At 39.0% G+C, this 15359-nt stretch overlaps 1 protein-coding gene across 1 annotated transcript in view; it reads left to right on the top strand.

The window, feature by feature from the left end:
- Positions 1-15359, top strand: part of LOC141472229 (VPS10 domain-containing receptor SorCS1-like) — a 305706-nt gene that overhangs the window by 173757 nt on the left and 116590 nt on the right. Inside the window, exon 4 of the mRNA XM_074159099.1 lies at positions 11337-11495. Coding sequence (XP_074015200.1) covers positions 11337-11495 — 159 coding nt within the window. The remainder of the gene's footprint in view (positions 1-11336; positions 11496-15359) is intronic.

Below are 15359 nucleotides of genomic sequence, written 5' to 3'. Positions count from 1 at the left end.
TAATAATGAAAAAGGAATAGGAAAACTTGATTCTGTGACAAGGTACTAAATTAGACTGAAACTGGCTGTGGAACAAAGAGATAAGAATCTAGAATTTGATTTGAGGAAGATTCAAAAAAATGAGAAGCCTAATCTTTTCATGTTCCTTCCCCCAGAACTGATTGCTCTGGAGCTAATGTTTATGTGTGTGATTAGGAGCTGAGCCTGATGAATTCTATTTTCAGCAGTGATACAGGATCATGTCAGGTGAAACTAACCTTGGTGCTTTGGACTCATACAGCACTTCTAGTTTCCAAAGCTCTTGCTAAGTTAAGATAGGCCTTTAAGTTAAGGAATGTAAAATTCAAGATGTTCATTTTTGTTCTAAAACTGACATCATAACCCCAGATATTTAAAATTAAGATTAACACTGAATGGAAACTAGGCAATTTCAGATTGAATAGGCCCAAAGAGTTGGTGGAATCTTCATCCTTGAAGATATTTAAAAATTGACAGGACAAGGCCCTGAGCATCCATCTGTACTTTTGAAGCTGGCTCAGTATCTCAGGAGCAGGAGTTTGAAGTAAAAGACCACGAGAGGTCTATACCTACCTAAATTAAATAAATTATAAATAATTTTATAATTCTAGATAAAGCAAAAGTAGCTCTGAAACATCTTGCAGTTATCTATTAAATTTATTAATTAAATGTTTTCTTTATTGTTTTTAGTATTACATTTCTGTTTTTGCATAGGGATGACACATTTGCAGTCCTTATTAAGACACTAGGTGCATTAGCTAAAGTAAGGACAAATGCAGAATCTTTATTTTCATTTAATTCTTGAGTAGAGGAAATGGAAGTTGCACTTTAAAAAGCTTAAGATTTTAAAAAGTGATGGTAATCCTCAGGTTCTCCTTTCACCCCATCTCAACTTTTTCCTCCTGTAGTTAAATGTTATTACCTCAATGTCCTGGTTTCAGCTGGGATAGAGTTAATATTTTTTTTCTAGTGGTTGCTGTGTTTCAGATTTGATGGGAAAGGAATGTCAATAGTGCATATTGTTTTAGTTGTTGGTAAGCGATATTTATACTTTTCAAGGGCTGTTTTCAGCTTCCAGTAGAAGCTGATAAGGAGCATAGACAGAACGATAGAATGGCAATGGAATATTCAGTACCATAGAGCTCATACTGAGTACAGAGATGGGGTTAGCCGGGGGAGGGGGATACTTGCGATCGCTGCTCAGGACTGTGCCAATTCACCAATTTACTGGGTGGTGAGAGTGACTTGTGTCTTGTATATTCCTTTACTATTATTATTATTATTGTTATTTTTACTTTCCTGTTGTTGTTCTATTAAACTGTCTTTATGTCAACACATGAGGGTGTTTTTCCCTTTCCCATCTTTTTCTCTCTCTTCTCCCTACCCTTCTGGGGGGAAGAGGGAGAACTCCATGAGTGGCTGCGTTGTCCTAGCTGCCAGCTGGGGTCAAACCATGCCACAAAGGTGTATATTTTAAGAATCCACCCTAGCTGCTGGGATTGCAGTTTACTCTTGAGAAGGTGAAAGTCAATGTTTCGGTGTTCACAGTCCAGCCCACAATCAGTGACTCAGCAGCATACAAAACCCCTGAAGATGTGGCAACTTCGTCACCTTTAATGGAAAAAGAAGTAGTTGAATCTTTTCAGGTCTGGTCCAAGTTGAGGCACTTCTGAGAATGAGGCTTTTGCCAAAGCTCAGCCACAGAGAGAAAAGACTGTAGGTAGCAACCTGTCCACTTGATGAATGTCCCCATGCTGATGAGCTGCAAGTAATGAACCAGGCTGTGTGTGGGTGCACTGCCCTCTTTTGGATTTTGATAGAAACAGGATCAGCCCCAACCCACTTGGTGCTTCAGATATTTTCTGAACTTAAGTTCAGAGTAAGGAGTGGTTGTTATTCTACACTGTTCTCTCTTTGGAAAAATCTTCTCCCCGGCACCTCTGGTTTTTTTTTTCATATCTCCATTCATGTCAAGTAGGTTTAGCAGAGAGAACCAGTGAATCACATCTGCTGAGATGTCTCAGCCTCATGTTTTCTTTTCATGAGTCTGTATCGCATTGACCCAACTCTATACCTGTGACTTTGTCCTAAAAAAATTCAGATAATGTGGAGAAACCACATTAAACTGGGATTAATCAAAGTAAGAGGAAGCTGAGCAACAATAACAGCAATTGCTCATTAATACAGTTAATATATTAATACTGATTTGAGTTTGCTATGTTGAAGATAGAGAAGGTCACTAGTACTTATTCACTGGCATTCGGACAACTTTCACATATTAATGAAAATCTATTGTTGCGTACTGTGCTTGAAAAAGAAACATTGAAATGCCAGCTGACTAGTAAAATTATGATTATCACTGAAAATCATAACAGTAGTTGTAATTCTGGAAGTGTTCCTAAACACAAAAAAGTAAGTGTTTAACTTGAATATTTAGATAACTGGAAGAATTAAAGCTTTTTCTTTTTCATTTATTACAAAATAATAATTATTTCAATCAAAATGGGAAGGGGGAACAGTGAGCTGAAATGACCTTTTAATCACCTAGAACAATCAGAAATAAGTTTTTTAAAGCTCACAGTTATTAGTAAAAAAACTTTTTACAAATTATTAAAACAAGCCCATTTAAGAGCATCTAGGTAGGAATCCAAATATTGTGCTCAACCAGAAATGGGCTAGAGACAAAACCCAGAGGATTAGACATTTTATAATATAAATGTTTAAGGCAATATTTTTCTTAAATCCTGTAACAGAAGAAATACATCGTGTTCAGCCGAAGTAGTCAATCAATGGCCTTATTCAGTGCATAGGGTACCAGGACTGCTCTAGTTTCTAAAATGTAATTTTAAAATGTGTGTTTGCTGAGGCAGCTGGTGATGTTTTCCATTCAATGCATAGAGGGATATTTTATAAAAAACAGATGAAATGTCTTGTATATTTGTGTTGGTTTTTTTTTTTTTTTCTAGTTAGCATATGTGTGTGGTGGGGTTCAGTGGCTTTTCAGTGCTCTTTGCTTAGCCACTTATAAGCATGTGCTGTAAAAATGAGTAAAATGCCTCATGCTTCTAGTATTCTAAAACCCTTAAACGGGACATTTTGTGAAGAAGAGCTACTGACATCTCATGTATTCTGTGATAACTTCCACGTGTAGATGCATGCTACTTTCTGGCTATGTGTGAAGTAGGGAGGCAGACATATTCCTAAGGTAAAAATTCCTCTAAAATATCTCCTCTTCCTTTTGAGATTCTTTTGGACTTCCACTAAATATATTGTTCTGTATAACTGAAGAGGCAATCAGTAGATTTTTGGAAGTGACTGTTTATGTCCCTGACTGAGGCTTGGATAAAGGGGAGTTACACAGTGTTTCTTTTATTTTTGTAAGTTGGCGTTGATATATACATTTGCTTTTTCTGTCTGGTAAAACAACCACAGCTGATTCCCACAGATAATAAAAAAATAGAATAGAATGAAAATAGAATTTTCATTGTCCACTTTCTTTTGCGGTCACTTTTGGCCTATAAAGAACTTCTTCACTAATACAGAACAGGTAAATGGATTCTTTTTTCCAGCCACTAGCCAGGTTTTTCTTTCAAACCACATTCATCAAGATGCCAAATGCAATTCTCAACAAGTCTTCTATTAGGAACACTGTATAAACCCAGCTTTCAAAAATATTGGCAGGTGATAATTTTTCTCTCTTAAAAGATATTCCTTTGCCATCTCGTATTCTGGTGACAAGAGATTGTCTGATCACTCAGTGAGCACTAAATCTTTCATGTGTGCAAACAAGATGAATTCACCACCTGAAGCTTTTGCCGCATCATTTCTCTTACCTTTGAACAGCCAAGATTTGAGGAAGATGGTAGTATCTTACCAGTTGTGGACCTCCTGTAGGTTCTTGGGGGAAATGATGCTAGAGTTTCCACTGTCTAGATCTGGATTGATTTTGAATCTGAATTATACTATTTAGTAATCATTTGGGGGAGACCTGGAGTTTGTTAGCCTCCATATCAGCAAAGTACAGACTGATTTAGTGAGTTTGGCTTATGTGTCTTTGTATGAATGAGAACCTTTTTATTCTTAAGTCACTGAGTTATAGTTGCAAAATAACTTGTCCACAGACCTTTTCCTTGTTTTAAAGTGGTCATTTCTACTTATTTCTGAGACTGTTCCAAACCAGGTCATCATTCAAAGGCATTATTATTTTTTTCTTCAGTGTTGAAATTGTAATTCTGTCACTGAAGTCTTTTCTTTCCCTACAAAATTACTGCACTTTCTGAGTTAACAAGAACTTCTGGCAATAAAACACTTCACGGTGCCTTGATCAAATTATTGGTGTATTATTTTAATGGTGTCTTAATGAAATTGCTCAGCAACTAACCTTGTCTTTTAGTTGGCGATAGAGACAGCTTCAAATCTGTCAGCTCTAGCTCATTTCATGTTTTCATTTAGGTGCTAATACTGTTAGCCAATTTATTTAAAGCAGAGACTTGGGCCAAATTTTGGTGGCATTACTCATAAGTGCAGTTCTACAGCAGTCAATGTTAACCCTTGAGCAAAGCTTGTCAAACTCTGCAAAGGCTTCAGTCTCCTCTTTCTCTGTTAATATCCAAATGAATGCTTGAATTATTTCTTTTTGGTAATTTTGTCCCTAATTTATTTGCTTTTGCAACCGCTTCCAGCAACTTAGTCCTGTACAAGGAGTTGATCTAATTTGCTTTGCAGTAATGTTGCATTTATTTCAGAACGTCATGGCCAAAGCAGTTACCTTGTTTGGCTTGTTTCATTTTATTTCTTATTCTAGGTCTTGAAAAAGCTTAAACAATGAGTTTGATTAATTAAAAGGGGACACATTGCTTTGAAATGTGTCTGTGAATTGCTGAATCTGGAGAATAGGGAGAATCTTTACACAGTCTTCATGCCTTGAAGACGGCGATCCAAATTCAGAAGCGATATGCAAATTGACAGAAATTGCATTTCATTATGCTGGGATTCCATGGCACTGATGTTCTTGCAATCAGTTACCATGCAAATAAACCAGACCCCACAACTCTCTAAAATTATGTAACTGACATGCAAAGAAGCTGGGGAAAAATTGCAAATGTTCATAGAATTCAAGTAGGGGATGTTAAGAGTAGGACGTTTCTGTTCTTCCTTGCTGATTTCCTCTTTTGCTCTACCTCTCTCTTCTGTTTTTGTGTGAGGAATGCTACATGTTCCATGTGGGTCACCAGTGTTGGGTCTATGAATGAAGCATGTAGTAGGTGAGAAGGTGAAGGTTCTTTCAGTGGATTTGACCTGATTTGCATTTCATCCCTGTGTTTGGTCAGGTGATATGATTCAGATCTGTTGATACATCAGAAGTGAGTGAAAGACCAGGTGAATCTATGAAATTTACTTGGATTTTTTTCATATTGTTGTATTTCAGTGATACTATGTTCTTTCGTAAAAAAAAATGTTAGAGAAAAGTTGTCCAAGTGGGGATATGAGGGGCTAAGATAGAAGACTGAGACTTGTTTTGATTAAGCCACTGAATCTGACATTCAGGGCAGTTGTATAAGGATCGGAATTCCATCTGCAGAAGCAAAATCAGAATCCTCTTGCGAAGTGTTCCTGGGTTTCTTTGTGAGGACAGCAAAAATCCACATAATTGTCAAGGGCAATCTGCCATCAGCAGAGTTAGCACCAAAAACAGGGTGAAAAAAGTGTGGACTGTTTCAGATCTGTAATTATGGTTTGTGTTCATTTGTCACTTCTAGGAAAAGCAAATCAAGTTTCTCCCTTTTCAGGGAGTAGATGATTAATGGGTGCCTTGCATTTGGTTGCAAAAGCCTGTGTCGATTTTATTGACTTTTTTTACAGAGAAAAACCCCAATCCGTCTGAAGCATCAGGAAGTGCAGCATGTGCTTGCTGTGCCTGCTGTGAGTAAGCAGATTCTCATCATTGCTGGGCACTGATCTGAGCACAGAGCAATTACTTTTGCTGGGGAGAAGTAGAGTCTCGGGTTATCCTCGCTCTTCATTTTTGTTTAACGTAAGACAACAATAAACTAGAGCAGAGGCACTCTAAGGTTGGTTTCCGTTTACTAAGGGCTTTTGCTGGAAGTGAGAGGCAGATACGTATGCCTCTTTTTACTCCTGTGTTAATAGCTTTATTTTGTAATGGTGGAATCAGAGGTAGTTTAAAAAATGTCAAGATAAAAATGATGGGCCCAGTTCTTCGCATGAGAAGTTCCTAGAACAGCCCACCCGAGCTGGTAAGGTTATTGTTTATAATTTTCATTCACTCTCCAGTGACGTTTGTAAGAGCAGCCCTGCTAAATCAGACTGAATCTTAACCAATCCCACTCTTTGTTAAGAGGGCAGTTTCAGATCAGAGCAATTATATAATACTATTTTCCTATGTATTTTCCCAGAATTCAGCAATCTGTGGTTCACATTCCTCAGCCAACAGTGAAATTTTTGAATTGATAGATTTTTATTTTTTTTTCCTCCAGGAACACTATCTGTTCATTTTTCCTATTCATATAAACTTTTGACATCTACAACAAATTATAGCAAGGAGTTCCATGGTTTAACTAGGTAAAAAAAATCATGGCTTCACCTATGTTTTGTATCTTACTCTTGATAATTTCATTTGATGGTCGTGAGTTTTATATTAGGACAGAGTGAATAATTGTTCTCTAAGCACTTCCAGGCCATTCATAGCTTTGTAGGCTTTGGTCAAATTGCCTCTCATTTATCTCTTTTGGAAGTTGAATAGTTCATTTATTTGCTGCTTGTATGGAAAATATTTCATAGTTTTCTTTAATTGCCCTTACAGGTATCAGGTATTCTGTTTTCTACTATAGCCTTTTTTTTTTTATTTATTTTTTTTATTTTTAAGGTAGAGGATGAGAGTAACACCCAGTGTTAAAGATGCAGGAATACTTTACAGTGGCCTAATAGAATTATTTGTTATGCTGTTTAATTCTTTCCTAATAATTCCTACAGCTGCAATGGGGGTTTTCTGATAGGATCTGAGGACTGAGCTTCTGTTTTCACAGACCTCTTCACTAAAACCCCTAGACTCCTTTCCTGAAGGAAGTATCTACTTAGAGCCTGTTGTCCTGTCTGTTATGCTGCGATTGCTTTTCTGCAACTGTATATTATTTTTTTTTGATACAACATCACAGAATTTCACCTGTCATTTTATTGCTCAAGTACTCGGTATCGTGAAAATCTTTTACAGATCTTCATAGCTGGCTTTTGTTTTCATCATTCTGAAACCTTACTGCCATCAGCAAACTTTATCACCTCTCTTTCCTTCCTTCTTTCCAGATCATTAATGAATAAATTAAACAACACAAAGCATTGAGGAAATTCCAAATGAATGCTTCTCTCCATTGTGGAAACCGAAAGGTTTTTTTTCCCTAACCTTTGGTACTGATCTTCTAACCATTAATTAATATCTATGGAAAGATTTTTTTATCCCGTGACAATTTCAGATCCTTTGGCAAGGGAGCCCCTCACAAATCCTATTAGACTTCATCAGCTGTCTTTCCCTACTGGCCCTAAGAACCTGGACAGATTTAAGGTGTGATTTTCATGTGCAAAAGCCATGTTGATTCCTCAATGATGACTAGAAAGTGCTTGTTCAGAAAGCAGTGTTAGCTGGGAAAGTAGTGACACCTTATATTAAGCGCTGGAGAAACAAAGCAAGACTTCTCCTTTGAGGAGCTCATATTTAAGGAAATCCAGCATGCTTTCTGCAGTGAAGTCAGAAATTATAAAAACAGTTTCTTTCAAATCTGTTATCTTAGATAATCTTAGATATTAAAGTTTATGACTTCTAAATTTAGATTTACTTTGTTATTGTAACTGGTTTTATTTTCTGTGCTTTTCCTGTTCAGCGTGTTTATGTCCACTTTTATTTTCTGTATAAGCAACTGCATCAACACAATGTGTGAGACTACTTCAAAACAGAAATTGGCTTCATTTATTTCAAAGAAAATTCTAAAATCTATTTTCTCTGTATTTTATATGCTGCAACAATAAAAACATTAAAATTAATTATACTTTCCCTCCATTCTCATTTATGTTCAAGGCAACTTAGGCAATAAGACTAAGCTAATGTGGCTGCAACTACATTAGCATGTAGGGAAGCTCAGTGGAAATGACTTGTAGAATGAAATGGTTGATGTTGAGATGACATCTGTCTGCAATATGGGCATTTTGTAGGCAGAGGGTCTGACTTTAGTGCTAACCTGCTACTCTGAGCTAAATGTGCCGTGGTGGTTGGAGCACATCAGATGCACTCCTGAAATGTTTATTCTGGTTTTGTTTCCTTGAAAGGGAATTCAGTTCCTGTGCTCCAAGATCACTGTGGTATGAGCCAGAATATAGTATGTAAGGATTTGCTATAGACATTTCCCCCAAAAATTTGGGGGATTCATTTCAGAAGCACGCTCCTGGTCTGATCAGAAAGGTTCATGTAGATACACACAGCATTTTGCTCTTTTTTAGGCAGATTTTTTTCATACAGATATCAATTTCTGCTTCTTATCCGATAGATGCTATCCTCTGGGCTTGTAACTGATTATTTACATGCAGGTATGTTGTAATTACATTTGCTTCTCTTATCTTGTAAGAAACAGTGCTGACTGTGATGTGAGTAGTGACTGCTTAGTCAACTCTAGCTTGTTTTGTTTTATGGCGTCTGTGCAAAAAGATTGGCAATGCCAGGGTACAACACTGGAGCAGACAATGCTGTCCCAGCACTGAAAGTTGGTCTCATAGTTAACAGTCTGACTAATGATTGGAGAGTCATCCGTCAACTCCCTCCCCTTTCTCAGTATGCCCTCATGTAAATCTGCAGCAGATCTGCACAGCTCTGCCACATATAAAACACTATTGCTATTGGTGTATGTAGCGAAACTGATGTGTCCTGAAACGCTTCATGTGTACAGAATGGCTGGTTATTGCAATGCAACAGCTAAGGCTTCTGGAGACCGTAGATACCTGAAAACACAGTACTGATAGCCCAGGGTGGTAGTTAGCAGATTAAAGCCAAAGTCAGCAGTGCTGGCAAGTCTGTTTAGGCACTTAGCTTTTATTGATTGAATGAGGAATTAGGTGCTTCAGTGCCTCAAGTTTGTCCCTCAATTCTCTTTCTAAGAAATGGAGATAAGAGCACTTTCACGCTTCAGAGGAGTGGCCTGACAGAAAATGTGTTAAGGCGGTGATGTGCTTGGATATGACAGCGAGGAGGGCAGATGAGTTCCTTGTGCAGGTAGAAGGAAATGTGTGAGACTAGAGTGGATCTTGATTAACAACTTGCCTTAGAGGCACAATCCAAAGTCAATGACAAGAGTCTTATTAACTTCAGGGAGCTTGGATCGAGCCCATTGATTTATGCTTATTTCTGCTCTAGTTACTATAGTCCAAATTAATGCTGTGCTGTGATATTTTCAAATACCAACATAAACAAAATCCACTCAAGAAGGAAGTCATAAAAATAGGAAAATCGTAATGCCTGAATCATAGTACTGAATTGATAAATGTTAACCATAGGAACATTGCCCCAGAAATTAGACCAGTAAGAAAAAAGAACCAACTGATAAACACGACAATTTAATTTTTGGCTTCAGAAGCTGGGTAGTCTACTTAGTGACAGTAGGTGATCTATATATTGACATTTTGATTATTAATGCTTTCTGTGTAGCTTCTATCATGCAGTCTTCAGTTTAGAAATCACATCAGTGGCATGCTTGATATATTTGAAAGTGTTAAATGGAAATAACAATAACAATATTTAATTCTAATAGTGCTTGTTTTCATCACAAGATTTCAAAAGTAAATCAGAGATACGAAAGGAGACTGTAACTTTATGCTACAATGGAGACATTACCCTATTTTATGTTTGAGATACAGTGTGATAACATAACTGGTCTAAGATCACTTGGGATATTAAGGTTTGGGGATTTTGGAGAACCCCAACCTTCCAAGTCCCTGACCAAATTGTTATGCTACCAAGGGGTTCTCTAGAGACAGATGAAAACCTCTGGCAGTTACCCAATAATGAAGGACATTCCCTGTGTAGATTATATGTGTAGTTACACCTTCATATACAAATAGTTCTTTAGGACCTGGTGTCTCTCAAGACTTACAACGCCCTGTAATTCATAGGTAGTGAGTTAAGTTATATCTAACTCTGCTTGACTAAATGAAAGAAAGAGGAGGAAATGGAGTGTGTGATTTTTGTAGTGCTCAGACCCAGACAGGAGTTTGCTCTGAGGGATGCCAGATGTGGATCCTTTCACTTCAAGCTTGTCTAAGAACAGATCAGTCTTTGCCATTTGCAAAGCAACAGCAGCACCAGTACATTAAAAAAAAAAAAAAGCAAAAAAAAAAAGCTAATGGGTCAAGGTTTTAATACCTTCCCAAGCAGATATTCTTAAGAACTTTTCATGTTTGCCATTCATGGTGCCTCATTCCCATCCCTTAGGGGTATTACTTTGTTGCTTGCTGAAATACTGAAATGATCTCTTTCTGCCGCTCAAACCTATATATTCTCTCATGCAGAGACGCGCGAGAGGAGTATCTCATTCTCTCTGATTCATCAGCAATGCAGACCGATTAATACCATAGTTAATGGGAAGAAGTAGCTACTACAATTGCAAGCTGTATATCTTCTGTCACTCCCGAACTAACACTCTTGAACAAAGCTAGAAAGCAACTTTGCTATGTGAAGATTATTTTTGATACACTACTGAATCTATAATTCACAGCGCCACAGAATCTGGAGATGGAAAGAACCCAGTACATTATCAAATGTGTCCTCCTGCCAAAACAAGATTGCTTCTTGCAATGAAACTGTCATCTTTGAAAATTCTGCCAGAGTCTAACAAAGTTCACCGTTAGAGATCATTCTCTATGTCTCTCTCTTTTTACCTTAACACCTAACTTTTTGTCTGCCATTCCAACAGCTCACTCATGAAGACCCTAGTTAGCCCACAGTGGCGGTTTGGTAACTTAGTAGGTTTGCACTCTGGTGTTACAAATGTCAGGTTTGATTTTTCTGATAACCTAAGCATAGCTTCGTTTAGGTCTGTTTTAACTAGTGATAAAGTTGTTCTGTCTATTTGATCATATGTTATGTTTATATACATAGCTGAAATATACTGTTTTTCTTACTGAAAATGTTTAGTTTTAATATTACATTGAAACATTTTGAAATAGCCATCTTTAATAAGCTTCTCTGAAGTTCCTAGCTGCTTTCTTATTTTTCCATCTGACTCCTCTTCACCACTGTATTTTCATCTTTCCCTTCCATATAGATTATGCTGCTGACTGATCCAGAAGTTGAGAGCAGCTTATTAATCAGTTCTGATGAAGGGGCCACCTATCAAAAATACCGTTTGAACTTCTACATCCATAGTCTGCTCTTCCACCCCAAGCAGGAAGATTGGATCTTAGCATACAGCCAAGATCAGAAGGTAAGAATTGTTGGCAACGTTTTGCTTTGCTTAGGAACAAGCTAAGGTTTCTCCATCTCTCTACATAACTGCTGCAGAGCATTCAGGGCAGTCTTTGGGGTGATACCAGGACAGTCTTTGGAAATACCAAACTGGTATTTCCAAGCAAAAAACATTGAGTAAGCCTCAATGTAAAGGGCAAAGTAAAGGACATGAGCACCTACTGTGTTCTTGGGACATAGCACTCCACAAATGACCTGGCAGTCTACATTTATTCATCAGTCCTTTTGGCAATATCATGTGGCAGGCAATGGGCAGCAAAGACAGCTGGGATCCTTCACGATAGGAATAACAACCTCTAATGAGGCTTTTTGTCCTCGTTTAACAATTCTCTTGCTGCATCGTAGCAGCAGCTCCAAGAACAGTATAAGACACTCCTTGTTCCTATCTGGTTGGCATATTTTCAAGTAGCCTTTGATTTTCTAAGAGAAAAGTAGCAGTGAATCGATTTCTTTTGAAGTCCGGTTCCTTCAGTGCAGGTAATCCATCATCCGAATAAATATACTGTGAGATTTGCCTTGATTTTTTGCTGCGCAACTTGAGACAACAGAACAGGACTTGATTGTAAGAGATCTTATTGTTAGAACTTTTTGAAAATCAAGCACATCAATAGTTGCAAGCCAGTTGTCTTCCAGTGAAGGACTGGTAGAGCTCAATCTGTTTAGAGTACCAAAAAGCAGATTGAAGGGAAACTATGTTGTTGTGCATAAATATCTTAATGGGGGAAAAACAAAACATGAGTAAGCATTTTGATCTAGCAAAAAAAACTTCTAACAAGAATTAATGGCTAGGGGTCAATGGCAGATAAATTCAGCTGTGCAGGAACTAGACAGTGGAGCAGACTGCTCTGAGAAATGACAGATTTCACATCCTGACATCTTGATGTTTTTGAATAAAATTAGAAAACAGACAAAAACAATTCTCTGAGCTCTCAACATGGGTAAAAGAGTGAAATACTTTGGCATCTAATACAGTAGTCTTTATACAAAAAAAATTTAGTGGTCCAGTTTTGTTTTACATATGATAGTGGAGTTCAAGATCCTTAGGGTGGCAAGGAGGGCACACAGTAAGCTTGCTACCCTGGACTACAGGCAAGCAGACTTTGGCCTCTTGAGGGATCTTCTTGGTAGAGTACCATGGGATAAAGCCCTGGAGGGAAGAGGGGCCCAAGAAAGCTGGTTTAATATTCAAGGATCACCTCCTCCAAGCTCAGGAGTGATGCATCCCAACAAAGAGAAACTTGGACAAAACCACCAGGATACCTGCATGGATGAAAAAGGAGCTCCTGGAGAAACTCACACTCAAAAAGGAAGCCCACAGAGGGTGGAAGCAAGGACATGTAGCCTGTGAGGAATATAAAGAAATTCTCCAAGCAGGTTAGGAAAGCTAAAGCCTCAATAGAATTAAATCTGTCCAGGGACATCAAGGGCAACAGGAAAAGCTTCTACAGGTATGTCGGTGATAAAAGGAAAACCATGGAAAATGCAGGCCCTCTCCAGAAGGAAACGAGAGACTTGGTTACCTGGGATATGGAGAAGGCTGAGGTGCTTAATGATTTTTTTGCCTTGGTCTTCACCAGCAAGTGCTTTAACCACACCACCCAAGTCGCAGAAGGCAATGGCAGGGACTGGGAGAATGAGGAACCACCCACTATAGAAGTCCAGGTTCAAGACCATCTAAAAAAACAGAAGGTGCACAAGTCCATGGGACCTCATGATATTCATCCGTGGGTCCTGAGGGAACTGGCAGATGAAGTTGCCAAGCCACTGTCCATCATATTTGAGAAGTTGTGGCAGTCCAGTGAAGCTTCTGCTGACTGGTAAAGGGGAAACATAACCCCCATTTTTAAAAAAGGAAGATCTGGGAAACTACAGGCCAGTCAGTCTCAGTCTCACCTCTGTGCCTAGCACGATCATGGGGCAGATCCTCCTGGAATCTCTGCTAAGGCACATGGAAAACAGGGAGGTGATTGGTGACAGCCAACATGACTTCACTAAGGGCCAATTGTGCCTGACAGATTTGATAGCCTTCTGTGATGGCATTGATGGATAAGGGAAGAGTAACAGATGTTATCTACCTTGACTTATGCAAAGTATTTGACACTGTCCTGCACAACATCCTGGTCTCTGGAGAGACATGAATTTGATGGATGGACCACTTGGTGTATAAGGAATTGGCTGGATTGCCACATTCAGAGGGTTGTGGTCAACGGCTCAATGTCCATGTGGTGACCAGTGATAAGTGGAGTTCCTCAGGGGTCAATACTGGGACCGGTGCTGTTTAACATCTTTGTCGGTGACATGGACAGTGGGATTGAGTGCACCCTCAGCAAGTTTGCCAACAACACCAAGCTGTGTGGCGCAGTTGATGTACTGGGGGGAAGGGATGTCATCAAGAAGGACCTGGACAGGCTTGAGAGATGGGTCCGTACAAACCTCATGAAATTCAACAAGGCCAAGTGCAAGGTCCTGAACGTGGGCTGGGGCAATCCCAGCACAAATACAGGTTGGACAGAGAATGGATTGAGAGCAGCCTTGAGGAGAAGGACTTTGGGGAGTCCTGGTTCATGAGAAGCAAAACATGAGCCAGCAATGCCCACTGGCAGCCCAGAAAGCCAGCTGCAAACATGGACTGCATCAAAAGAAGCGTGGCCAGCAGGTCGAGGGAGGTGATACTGCCCATTTAGTCTGCTCTGGTGAGACCCCACCTGGAGTACTGCATCCAGCTCTGGGGCCACCAACATAAGAAGGACATGGACCAATTGGAACAGGTCCAGAGTAGGACCACGAGGATGTGCAGAGGGCTGGAGCATCTCTCCTATGAAGACAGGCTGAGAGAGTTGGGGGTTTTCAGGCTGGAGAAGAGAAGGCTCCAGGGAGACCTTATAGCAGCATTTCAGTATCTAAAGGGGGCTACAGGAGAGATGAGGAGGGACTCTTTATCAGGGAGTGTAGCAATAGGACAAGGGGTAATGGTTTTAAACTGAAAGAGGGGAGATTTAGATTAGATATCAGGAAGAAATTCTTTACTGTGAGGGTGGTGAGACACTGGAACAGGTTGCCCAGAGAAGTTGTGGATGCCCCATCCCTGGAGGTGTTCAAAGCCAGGTTGGATGGCGCTTTGAGCAACCTGCTGTAGTGGAGGTGTCCCTGCCCATGGCAGGGGGGTTGGAACTCGATGATCTTTAAGGTCCTTTCCAACTCAAATAATTCTATGATTCTATGAATCTATGAGAATCTTAATCTAATCAATAATCGAAGTATTGGCTGAATTGTTCAAGTTATACGTTAATGTGAATATCAACATAAAAAATTGAATTCTAATTTTTTCCATCTGTGTATTTGAATTCATTTTACAAACATTAAACAAATACTTTTCCTTTAGCCTAAATTAGGCTTGTTGTTACTATTACTGTAAACCGGCAAAAATAAAGGCATAAGGAAGGTAAATAAGTCACAAAATGATCTTATGCGTATTTTTGGCGTAGAAGTTTAGTCCTGTGCTTTAAACTCAAAACCAGTATCCTTCCAGGCCAGTAGCTTAATATCTTTCCCAACTATGGGGAATGCACCTTGCCTGCCTAATTCTTCTGGTAGGGTCAATTGCATTTTTCACTCATCTCTCTCACAGCATTTTGTAGAATATACTATGATTATAATTTATGCCAGAGGAAAGTGCAGATTAAATTATTTCTGGGTGTTCAGTATGTAATTAGACAAGGTCAAAATGTTTCCTTTCCCCTGTGGCTATTGAATTCTCTGGACTGATATGAAACTGAACAGATTCTGGTCTCTGCTGTCTTCTAGGACCCTTTGGAATGAAAGT

The sequence above is a fragment of the Numenius arquata genome, chromosome 15 (genome assembly GCF_964106895.1).
Source record: "Numenius arquata chromosome 15, bNumArq3.hap1.1, whole genome shotgun sequence".
Classification (NCBI taxonomy): Eukaryota; Metazoa; Chordata; class Aves; order Charadriiformes; family Scolopacidae; genus Numenius; species Numenius arquata.
This window is presented reverse-complemented; position numbering and strand designations above follow the sequence as displayed.